This window comes from Urocampus carinirostris, chromosome 1 (assembly GCF_059441175.1).
Source record: "Urocampus carinirostris isolate Australia breed hairy pipefish chromosome 1, RoL_Ucar_1.0, whole genome shotgun sequence".
Lineage (NCBI taxonomy): Eukaryota > Metazoa > Chordata > Actinopteri > Syngnathiformes > Syngnathidae > Urocampus > Urocampus carinirostris.
The window spans coordinates 37,717,717-37,730,835 of NC_142349.1; the positions used below are offsets into that span (position 1 = coordinate 37,717,717).

At 38.8% G+C, this 13,119-nt stretch overlaps 1 protein-coding gene across 1 annotated transcript in view; it reads left to right on the top strand.

Moving 5' to 3' along the window:
* Positions 1 to 4,768: 4,768 nt before the first annotated feature.
* Positions 4,769 to 13,119, top strand: part of kmt2cb (lysine (K)-specific methyltransferase 2Cb) — an 81,916-nt gene continuing 73,565 nt past the window's right edge. The window contains exon 1 of the mRNA XM_088338008.1: positions 4,769 to 5,481. Coding sequence (XP_088194134.1) covers positions 5,417 to 5,481 — 65 coding nt within the window. The 5' untranslated portion in view covers positions 4,769 to 5,416. The remainder of the gene's footprint in view (positions 5,482 to 13,119) is intronic.

The window sequence follows — 13,119 nt, forward strand, 5'->3', positions numbered from 1 at the left end:
CATTGAGACATTTCTGATTAAGGGCTTTACGAAAACATGTGACATGAAGGAAAGTATTTGAGCAACTACCTTTACTCTTAAGGCTCAGTCCGATCACATTCATTTGGTTTTGAAAAGTTGACTGGAGATTTGAACTGGAGTTACAAATATGCTTAGATCCTACGTTATTACTGATATCCTGTATGCCACACACATTAAAAAATAACCAAAACAAATAGCATTTTAATGCAATTAATCCCCTAATTTAGAGTTTGAAAATCTGCATCGATGTTAGAAATGATTGTGTACCTCATATAAATACACAAGGGGTGATGGGAGGCTCTCTGACTCCACAAATCTCGCTTGAGCAACTTGGGTACGTCATTCGACCTTTTGAATGAGGAGATTAACGCAGAAATGGACAGACACCGCCATCTAGCAGCGAGATAGATCACTTGGTTTAGCTGTCAAATAGATTGTGCCGGGAAAGTGGACATTCAGCAAATAATTTAATTTTGTTGATTGAGTCATATGTCACAAAAAATACGAGTAAGTTTATTGAGGAAAATGTAATCGAATGAGCATGATCGCTCGTTTATTTGACTGACTAATAACAGTGTAATTTCAAAACCAGCATTGTCTCGGGTTTGATGTCAATATTCCTGTTGACTGAAGTAAATACATATTTACAGAGCGGTGGTCCATTAATGCCTACAAATCCTACTCTACTGGCCTAAAAAATATCACAATAATGTGATTTTAAATATATTTCTTTCCATGAATACTTATTAGATAATTCGAAATTTTCGTGTCAGCTTTATTTCATTGCATTTCACCTGGTTTTGCTGCTTCCAGAAGTATGTGGTCATATTTAAGTATTTAAACACTGACTTTTAGCCATTACCTATAGAGTGCTTCGAGGTCCTAAGATTACCCACAATGCATTGCTGGCGGGCATTTTGGAAGTCCACAAAGCTTTTCACTTCATTGTTATTGTTCAGCGAACCAGTTAGATTCTACATTGTAATGCCGAATACGTGCGTTATTGTTGGCTGTTGTAGCCGAGGGGAAAAAGGTGGGAAGGGCTTCTTTAGACTTCCGAAGTGTGTTTACGATCAGGGGATTGAAGCTCAGGAGAAAAGTGAACGACGAAGACGAATGTGGCTGGCAGCTATCAACCGGTCAAATTCGCTAAAGCTTGACTGTGTTCGTGTTTGTTCTGACCACTATCTGACAGGTAAATTGAATTATTTATGATGTAGAAATAAATTTTAAAAAGGTTATGGGACATGTGTACTTCATGTACATCTGTCGACACCATTCAAGTATGGCTAGGTTAAATACTGTAGGTGTTGCTTCTTGAGTAACATTTCTGAAAAAATATTCTTAAAAGATCTAGATGTTGAACAAGTATATACCAAGAATACATAGTAAATGTGCATTTCATCCACTTTGATGAGATATTTCTTCTCTCTCAGTGGATAACATTATTAAATAACTACTTCACCATACACATGTATCAAACAAACATGAAGTATGCGCTGTTTGCAATTGTATTTATTTTCAATCTTTGTTTGGATGAAAGGCTCATAATTAACACCTTTAATTTACAATGGCTGAGGGGGGCGGGATAGCGTTTTGAGTTTCAGTGTAGTATCATCCAACGTTCGCATGTTTTCGCCACATCACAAACCTTGACGAACACAGTAAGAGGATTCCTCAACAAATCTGTCGTAGGCTTCCATACTTTTGTAATTTTGAAAATCCTTCAGTTCACAAAAGGGACTTGGGTGGAAAATAAGATAGTTAACAAGTTCGATGTAAGTCACACACGGCAACAAATCGGGATCAGACTTCCAGTCCTTGTTTTTAATTTTGTAAGGATCCAATTTTCCTATAAAAAGCAACTTCGCAGCGTACCGCTCGCGTGCTTGCTTGTCTAAACTCTCCACGTAGTTTTCCATAGTGTTGATGGACAAAATCCGTACACAAACGAAGCTAGTTGAGTAAATAAATAGACAAACTGAGTAAATATTTGCTCCTCTCGCTATCACCGCTTGTAATCGACAGACTTCCAAGATGGCGGCACGAAGCCGTGTTACTATTTTTAGCACAAAGCGCGGAGCCCTCTATTGCCAGGGTCCGAAATCTACCCGGAGACTTTCACAATCAGTTCTGCAGATCCTAAAGCATAACACAACGATAAGGTTGTTATTTTAGCCGATCAGATTCCGAGTTAGCGAGCCAGCACCTTCTAGATAGATAGATAGATAGATAGATAGATAGATAGATAGATAGATAGATAGATAGATAGATAGATAGATAGATAGATAGATAGATAGATAGATAGATAGATAGATAGATAGATAGATAGATAGATAGATAGATAGATAGATACTTTGTTCATCCCCGAAGGGAAATTCACATTTCCAGCAGCATCCCTGAGCTGAGAACAATCGAGAACAATCGAAAATAACACGGGAGCTGCTGGAGTGGCTGCCATTCGTGACGGCGCCGGAAGAAAAGATTCAATTTGAATCATTTACAAACAAACAAACAATTGAATCATGTACAAACAAACAAACAAAATATTCATGTTTCAATAAGTGGAGTGTTAATAAAATATTTCTGATACTGATATAACCAGATAAAACTAATTTTAAGTTACCTGTCCAAATGAATGTTGTGCCATCTCACCTTTCCCACTCTCTCTCCTGCAGTTGACTTGCTGCTGCTCGCTCCTGAAACTAATACTTACCTCTTTGTGTATTGCCTGCATATGGCGACACCCTCTTTCAGCTTGTCTGTCAGAACCTTGATCTCCTCCTAAAATGCTTAATTACTCGTATGCAATAGTATAACTGTTTCGAGCAGTGAAATGACGCATTTAAGTGACATCGTACGGACACCGCATCCGTACGCGCCTACGACACATATTTGGTTCTTTGCAAGCTTTGGGAATGTTAAGGGGGTAATCAGTTGGACTGAAATATGACAGTAATTACACTTTCAGTTGCAGGAAGTTCTTCCCATTACAATTTACCACAGGGAATTGCTACCTAAATTTTTGCATGATCCATAATAAATGTCCATAATTGTTGCACAACCTACAGGGAGGCGATGAAGATTTATAGGCTAATGCCAAAGAAACTAATGGGAGCTGCTGTTAATAGGGAGGGAAGAAGAAATGCAATGGATTCTAGTGGCCTTGGAAAAGGTCACCCCTTTCACAAAGTATGATTGGCTACGGGGGTTAACTAAAATATCACAACAAAATCATGGAGAAAGAAATCCCCATGTTCACCGCTTCGGTCGAACGGACAAATTCAGCCCTAAATTGAATTAAAATGTATACAAAAAACACTACCGGATAGGCTCGACTTTCAGCATTGGCTTCAATGACAATCGAAAAGGACATCTTGGTGGAACTGAAACACATGGAGAATATGTACAACAGAGTGATTGAAATATTTTTTGAAGAAAGGAGAATGGATTTTGGGAACAAACAAAAATGATTATTGGTGAGTAAAATGTGGCTGTACAGTTTTACTAAATAATAATGAAATTTTATGAGATTATTGGTGCTTTTTTCGTATTTGTCGCAGAAGTAACTGAAGTAAATGTTTTATAGCCTTAAAATAGTTATTGAGGGTTGGATTGATACGGACGTAAAAACTTTATCAGGGCCTCAGTAAATACAGTGGTGTGTTCAGTTAAATGCACAACCCACCACTGTCTTTACACCATGAAATAAAACAATGTTTATATCAAATAGAAAAGCAAACAATATTTTAAGTTTCATGTTAACCTTCACCAGGAACGACAATGACATCTTTAGAGCTATTTGATATATATTGATATTGTAATTTACTCTCCAGGATTTGATTAAGTAACCAGTGACGTCACAATATATTTGTAGTGTTGTCCAGCAGGGGGTGCTCACAATCCAGGGAAAATGTGCCAATGTTTCGCCTTACGTTAAAATATACCGACCCACCCATACGACCGCTTTATTTTGTGTATTTAGAAGAATATAACGTTTTCGAACGATACACAGCACCCGATGCGTTCAGTAGTTTATGTATATTCACTTAAAGACCCCCCCCCCCCCAAACCAGGTCCTTTCAGAAATTTAACCCCTGCGCACCTGCCCGTGTCCTGGTTTGTCTTCTGCAAAACACAAATACGAATAGATTGCAAAATGTTTCCAGCGTGTGATTCTTTGAATTGAGAATGGAGAAAGAAAGACGTTTTCCCTGCGTCTTACGTTTAATAACGGAAAGGTTGGTGATTGTGTGTTGAACCTTACTCAGAAACGGAGTCGCTCGAATGCTCATTTCAGGTGACGAACTCCACCTGACCTGGCACATTAAGACGCACACGATGGAGTTAAAAGTAAATGTTATAACACAAATTGAATTTCAAATCGAACGAATGTGTAATTTGCATTAAGCACTCCTCTAAGTAAGATCCCTTCCACTCCAGGAACTACCGGACGCCATATCTTCTGCCGTGCCCGCCATTATTTTATTTACTAAATGCCGAGATCCCTCCGCCGGGTCAGAGAGTATTTTGAAGATATTGACATCCGGTTTTGAGGGGGTGTTTTTTTATGTGTGTCGTCGACGTTGTTTTGAAATTGCTGGTTTTGTTACAAACATATTAATCGCAGTTAACACCAACACTGAAAACTATATTCACGGTGTCATGTGGATCTATTTTTTGAGCGGTCGAGAAGAAGCCGTAGTTCGGTGCCACTTATCATTTAGCCATGGCCACAGTTTTGGACTGTACCAAGGCGCAAGCATCAACTTAATTTCTCTACATTTCACCGACGCCTTCTAGTTTTCCCCTTCCATGAGTCGACGTGGAGGTCCCACCAAGCTCACGTTTATTCGTTCATGTGTGTCGAGGTGCTTGTTACTGCGTGGCAGGGTGGCTGCGAGTGTCCCATAAGTGGCTGCTGGGTCCCACAGCTTGTCGCAGCTGAAGAAAATAGAACCAGTTGCCAACCGTGCCGTCGGCGACCCCCCTCCGAGCCGTCGCCAGGCGCCTCGCCACGGATTCGAACGCCGTCATGGAGCGTTGACTCGGATTTTTTGGGGGGATCTTGAACGCGAGATATTTCTTGCAACAGACTTGGGTGGCTAACGCCAAGTAGCTAAATATCCCCAACTCGTGCGACGACAGCTGTCATTGGAGAAAGGAAAGTGATCCCCCCCTCCCCTCTACTCCTCCCGAATGCGTGTGCTAGGGAAATGCTTTTTCTGGCGGATTTAAAGCAACACTTCTTGCATCAAATGGGCAAAGTTGGGAATAACATTGCGGCGCTGGAATATCACGATACGCGCGATGCGTTTTTGATAGCTGTGCTTCATCGGAGAGGCTAGCTAGCTCAATTAGCTCGCTGGCTAGCTGGCTGGTTGATCAAACCTTGATGTTTCATCCTCCCGGCGATTTTGGACATGAAGAGGATAACTCACGACTCATAGGGTCTTTAAGGTAAGGCGAATGAGTGGTTATGTTCCCAATTGTTTGCAGTAGCTCGGGCCAACCCAACAATATCCATCTCTGGATGTTGGGGTGGGGGTGTACGCTGTTTCCTCCTCGATCTGGACTATTCAACGAAACATTCTGTCGAGCGAATTTTTCATGTACTTTAATTCAAACGAAGTTACGGTGACTCCTTTAAACCTGCAGACAGTGATGGTACACGGGTTTTGTCTGCAATGTGAGCTGGAGACACTCCATTATGTAAGCATCCTCTCCTCTAGTTGACCAACACAGTTGCTTTTCATTCAATAGACCTAGCCTTTGTGTGTATATTAGTGTGTGTTCTGGTAAATACGGTCCAACGTTGAGATCTTGGTCATACTACCTTGTAAAGACCGTAAATTGGTTGTTTTACCCAGTGTAACTTGACATTGTTTGAATCGATGCACACTGTCATGCAAGAAATCCCTGCTTCGTTTTTTAGGTTGAAATCGTCAACACCCGGTATGATGTAGCCTATGCTGACATTAAGTTGACAATATGGATGTATTATTATTATTAATATTTGGCTACCAGAGCACAAGAGAAAGTTCATGTAAATAATTTGTGGATATTTTTTATTTATTTTGTATTTTAATTTATGTTTGACCTGTTTTTTCTGCCTTACTATGTTTGATTTTTTTTATTTTTTTTTTTTATGTTGTCATTGAATTTTTGTAATCGTACTAAAAGGAGGGTTTTCTCCTTTGAGGTGTCTATATAAAACAAAAGTCAAATACTTTCTCTATTAAGTTTGTCAAGAATGCCTAACACTTGGAAGGTCCCCAGGGGACCGGGTGGAAACATATGTTGGCCTGTAGAGGGATGGGCGCCACCAGGCTATGCTTGCCCAAGGCACACCACAGGAAATGGTGCCCCTACGACCCTAGTGGTTAAGGCATCCCACCAACTGAGTTCAAAGAGCTCTTGTGCTTTATTTTCATTTGCACCTATCCATTTTAATCTTTAAACAGATATTCGGTGTGGAACACAGGTTTGATAAAGGTGGACTGGAGGGAGTGCTGGAGAGTGACGTCATGCTTGTCCCTGCATTTCTTTTCTTCTGGTTGTTTTTTTGTTCGTGTTGCATGAAGAAAATAGTAAAAGTAATTAGAGGAATTCTTTAGGTAGAGTCCAAACAACAACCCAAAGCCAAAGAAAGATGAAATAAGAGTTTATTAGAGTTAATCGAAGAAATTCTTAAACTCGCACGCACATCATGAATTAACTGACTAATGATGCAATCGTGACTTAGCCAGGAGATGGTGTCCTAGAGTAACACAGTTCCAAATTTTGCACAGCTCCTTTTAATACTTGTTCAATTATGATAATCATCTCGTCTTTAATATTTTACTTAAATGTCTTTTCTGTGTTCACCCTCAAATGTCATCAAACAAAATCTGTTTAGCAAAATTATTTATTTTCTACCTCATGAACAATTAAATACATGAAAAAAATGACTGTCTGCTATCACCTACCCATAAAGATGAATGTGAGTTACTCTGCTTGTCACCGGGTGGCAGTACGTCTACTCAATACGGACAGGTTTTTATTGCAAACATTGTGTTTTTACCAATTCAATTGAAACACCAGACAAGGTCTCACAATCTATTAGTGTGCTGTGGTACGGCAGTTGAGAAATACTCTTAACTTAAAAAAGTTAGGTAATTTTTGCCAAGTGAGGAAATTTTGACTGGTTCACCTTTTTATGAGGACAACTACTGGGATTTGGACATCAGCCTTTAACTTTCTTGGTTTGTGATGGTGTTTTTGTTGTCATTCTTGGTGGTTAGAATATGTCAGGAAATGCATAATGGGTAGGTTCACACTGCAGGAAATTACGATTTATTTTGCACAAACACGACCTGTATCCGATCTGTTTAAGTCAGTGTAATTGGTGTGAAAAAAATGGATATGTGCCAGACATAAGCCACTTTCCTATGTTGTCCTAAATCTGATACATATCTGATCTTTTGGAATGCAACTGCCCTGCACATCATCGATATGCGAGAAATGTCACTATTTTGAGTTCAGCAAGGCAGGAGGAAGCATAGGAATCAACAACCATGGCGGATGAAAACAAAGCATTCAGTTCCTTACAAGCTAACTCCATACATTTGCTGCTCGATAACTGTTTTTGGCTGAATATTTCACTATTTGCAGCTTTTACTGTGCGCAATATGATTTTCTTTTCGGTGCCATTTTTGTTCAGCCCCTACTCAGTTTGACATTATCAACACAGGCCTAGAGCTCTGTCTTGCGATTAAGTGTGAAAATAACAGGTGAAATGATATAATAATGTGTTCCTCATTCCACTCATAAGGGTAAGTGTAAAAAACAACACGTGAAAAGATATAATGTTTTAGTTTCACTCATTAGTTGCACCGGAGTCTAGTCACACCCCAGGCCAAATGCTGGAAAAAATATATAATCTGGAAAATACAGCAGTTTGAAATGTGAACAATTTCACAAAAATGGCAATAGAGCATTAACCTCTGGAGTGTAATCGGAGCCAAAATCAACAGGTTTCTTCAAAAAGTTAAACGTGCATGTTTATGTGTTGGGCAAGGATGGTTATTGCTGCCTGGGAAGTTGGCTCACACAGCCTGGTTAAAATAATTGCCAGTTTGATGTAACCAAGCTTTTGGTGAAATTTCTGCAACAAAACAAATGCAGTGATGACACTACATTTTAACTCAACACTTACCAATTCTACACAAGGACTTGTTTAGTCAGTGTTACAATTTTAATGTCTCTTACAACCAATGTGCAATGGCACCAACAACTGTTTATTTCCTTCTGTTGTTGCACTCCAACACAACACGCTAGCAGTTTTTGTATTTGTGTGTGTTTGAGAGAATGCGTGCGTGAGTGCAAGTGCTCTGTGCCCAAGATGGGGTTAACAAAAGCTCACGTTTGCATGTGTACACTGGAGCCCGTGGTTGTAGTCGTGACTACCCTGTGGGGTCACCTTATATGCTTCCATTTTGGGTGTTATTAGCATTGCCTTCACATTAGTTGAGTCTAGTTGAGATAATATCTATTTCTGCTTCGTGTGTCCTGTCCATCTCAGCATCAAGGTAACACTGAAAAAAAACCAAAAGCACATTTTCAAAGATCATCCTATCATAGGTAAAGTTAAAATGATCGTTGTAGGGATCTTTGGTTACTTCACGATTTATTACAAACTGAAAACCCTAATCTTATAGATTTTTGTAATAACAGGGTTCCCACGGATCGTTGATCTTACAAGGCACTGAATTCATTATTCTAGAAATAAGGCCTTAATTTGCATTTAAATGTCTTAATGACAATTTCTAAAAATCTTAAAAATGCAAACACATCAATAAGATTTATATTTGTTTGAACTAAAGAGATTTAGATTCATCTATTTTCTATTTTAATAATTTCATGATTTACTTCCGTGGCAAAAGCGCATGTCCGCAATAATGGAACTGTCAAAACGGTGATGTGGTTTCAGTCTGGCCTTTCTGAGTAAACACATGTTTTTGGTCTACCCACAATACACAAAACAACTTCAGTCAGAGGTGTTGAAAACCCTGGGAAAGTGTCCATTTAATGAAGGTGGCTGTCCAACAAACGGTTTTCGACATGACTAAAAGTTGTGCCAGGTAATGTGCATGAGGCGCAATGTATTGGGTGCAATAAATATTTGCGTTTTTCTGTTTTGTTTGTTTCATTGCAGTTTTTTGTCGTCTTGGTCTTAATTTTGATTTCAAAAGGCATCGGAAGTCTTGATTTGATATTCCCTTAAGCTGCAGGAACTCAGAATACAATTTTGTTTTCCACTACACTTAGATCGGTGTAACGCTTGCAAGCCTGCAGGTCAAAGAATTGTACACACAAATGTGCAAATGAATACCTCAGCACCTGAATCACAAAACATGTTTTGCTGATGGGTATTTTTTCTCTTTTCTAAACATGTTTTCTTGAGTTTGGAATTTCAACACTAAATCTTTGCGTATCATAGACAAAAGCATGGTTCTCTCTCTCTCTCTCGCTCTCTATCTATCTATCTATCTCTCTCTATCTATTTTTATATATTGGCGCTAAACCTTTTAGTTTTCACTCACTGATGACAAAAATGCAGTTAAGGCAGTAAAAAATATTTGGTTAGGAAAGGTGTCCACGTACCACATAAGTCCCGGTGAGATTGATTGTATTTTCCCTCAACAGCGCGTCCAAGACTTCAAAGTAAAATAATACAGAGGTGGTATCGCCTACATGGCCTCACCCCTTTTTGATAACGCTGGGAGATTTTGATGAATAAAGTAGTTTGAGTTTCTTCAAATGTCTCGTTGATTAATTGTAGCAGGCGAGGCAGTAAATACAGTCCAGCCAGCAGTCACTTGATCTCTTTCGCGGGTTTTTATTTTAGCATTACACAGCTTGCATATAATGCTGCTTTTGTATAGTTCACTTCTGCAGTCAAATGTATAAAGGTTAAATTACTTTGACACATCTGTATTAATAATAAGTTGTTTGTTAGATATTAATACTTTCATTGTCACAGGCAGAAAATTGTATTTTCGCTAATAGTAAACCTCACATATAAAGTCATTTAACATACATATGTGATTAAAAATTAGAACAATAACTTAATTAATCGTCCACAACAGAATTGCAATGCATTCATCAAAAAAAAAAAAAAAAAAAAACAATTTTCTCGTTTGAATTAATCCATTTGGTTTGAAAACTTTTTATCGTGCCACTCTTTCATGAGTAACCCACAGTAGCAAACTGTAAACCTTTTTTTTAATAGGTTTCAATAACCAGGCTTCTAACTGGTTAGTGTGCCTGCGTCACAGCTAGGAGGTGTTAGATTTCATATTCTAGCTTTGCTGTGTGAAGTTTTAATTTTCTTTCTCAAGGCACTCTGGTTTCCTTTCTTATTCTAAAAAGTATGCATGTTAAGTTGGTTAGCAAGTTTATATTGTCGGCTTGACTGCAATTGGCTTGTAACCAATCCAGTGTGACCCAAAACAGCTGTTATGCCTTCTTAGAAACCAAGCCACTTTTCAGAATGAGGATGCCCAAAAATATATGCTTGCATGGTATCAAACACCACCTTCATACATTTATTTACATCCATTTCCTTCTTGACTTATTCTCACTAGTGCCCCAAGAGCGCTAGAAACAATTGTGGGTTTTTTGGGGTTGTTTTTTTTGGGGGTGGCGGGGGGCATGCAGTGTAATATCTCGCTATTCCCGCATTAACTTCTCTGTCTCTTTTTGGTGGAATTGTTGTGCATTCAGATTGGCGTAACAGTCTCAGAGAGTCTTTATAAAAATACAAGTTTATTTACAGGTTCAGTATTCACCGCTTACAGATCCCTTAAACGCGCTGGTCGTTGAGGCACCACTTTTGTGGTGTGTCTTGGGCAAGTACAGACTGGCAGCAGCCATCCCTCTCCAAGCATTTTTTTGGTAGGAAGTTGCTCCCCTGCATGAAACAGTACTGCTTTCCATGGTGTCAAGTAGCAGGAGAAGCCTTCTCATCTGATTCAGGCACAGCACCTTCATCATCTGGTCATGTTGTTTTTATGTTAAAAAAGGATCCGGGCAGTGGTGTGTGACAACATTGATACTAGGTACTAAATACTAAAAAAAATAATTAAGCGTAACCACTTTCCTGATCTCACGTATGACTTGTTCTTTTTGGAACCTAATTTTAGTGGAAATATAGAGATTAGTGTATTGTATTTTTCGTTATGTCGCCCTTTGGTATAATTTTGGCCATAACATATCAATGCCAACAAGTTGCATTTAATATGTTGTGCAATAAGTCAAGTCACATTTATTTGTTTAGCCCTTAGTCACAAAGTCTCAAAGGTCTGTGCAGGTCTTAAATATACTAGTAATAAGAGGGAAAATGGCCTTGTTGGCTGAACAATATTTGCAAATATGTTCAGTCTCAATTTATTGTGCCCTTGCTGAAGTTAAAAAGGACTTCACTGAATGTAAAGAAAAATGCCATTCTGGTGACTCAGATGCCTGAGATTTTACGTCACTAGAAGAGCAAACCTAAAGAAAAAATTGTGATTTCTATACTAGAAAATATAGTGCCCCGGTTTCCCCATTTCAGAAAGCTGTCTAAAAAGTTTTATTGCGGCTGAACGATGCATATAGATGAAACATTAAATTAAACTTTCATTTATGATGGAACATTTTCCCGAGTTAAATACTGGAAATATACTTCAAAATCAGCCACAAGAGAATGTGTCAAACCCCTCAATTATTTCAATCAATTTTAATCTACCGTATTTTCCGCACTATAAGGCGCACCTAAAAGCCTTTATTTTTTTCAAAAGCTGACCATGCGCCTTATAATACAGTGCGCCTTATTTATGGATCAATATTAATTCGCAAAGTCTTGCATTTAACTTGCAGCCGCCAACTAGATTTTCCCCCGAACGCCAAGTAGTCCGCGGTGCGTGCTGGGATTTATTTACCGGCGTTTCATTGGCTAACCAATGTGTCAATCATCATTTGAATCGATCACTATTGGCTAAAGTTATTCGGAGGTCAAGGAGCGGATCCTTTTTATCATTTACAGGCTGCCATTGGCTTGAACGGCAAAACAAAGCCTGCAATTGGCCAAAAAAGATGTGTCAATCATCAGTTGAATCGATCACTATTGGCTAAAGCTGTTCGGAGGTCAAGAGGCGGATCCTTTTTATCATTTACAGGCTGGCATTGGCTTAAACGGCAAAACAAAGCCTGCAATTGGCCGAAAAAGATGAATGTGTATAGCACGTGGTTTGACGGCATACAGAAAGCATTTTTTACTATACTGTATTTGTATTTTTATTCTCCTGGATTTACTACACTCACGGATATAAGAGGACCACGGCTGCACATTATTATGAACACAACGACTTCGGTGAGCTACTCCGGCTATATATCTTGTTTCAGACTGAACTCGATGTTTCTGTGATAAGCGGTGCAGATAATGGATGGAATGGAGTGTCTATTTTTAAATTAAACTCAATTCCAAGTGTTTGTCATATGCACAGTAAAGTTGCGAGCAAAAAAGAAAATAATAAGTAAGGAAAGGTTGGCATTTCTTGAATCCCAAGACTTTAACCTTCCGAATGATGGAACGATGCATTTGAGTGACATCGTACGGACACCGCATCCGCACGTGTTCTCGACACATATTTTCGTCTTTGCAAGCTTTGGGAATATTAAGGGGGTAATAAGTTGGACTGAACTATCTGACTGTTTTGTCCACGTTCCCATTATAGCGCCTTATAATCCGGTGCATCTTATGTATGTCAAAAATAGGACCAAAAACTATTTTTTTGGGGTGCGCCCTATAACCCGGTGCGCCTAATAGTGCGGAAAATACAGTACATTAATTTTGGAGTATAAATCGCTCCAGATTATAAATCGCACCAGCCAAAAAAATGCGTTATTTAGAAGGAAAAAACGCACAAATCACATTTTTGGGGGACATTCATGTCATCTTGAAATGCAATACAAAATAAAATGGAGAACAACAGGCTGAATAAGATGTCAGTTTGTCGCAAAATTGATTATACCACTCACATTTCTACATATATTTTATCATACTATTTAAATGAA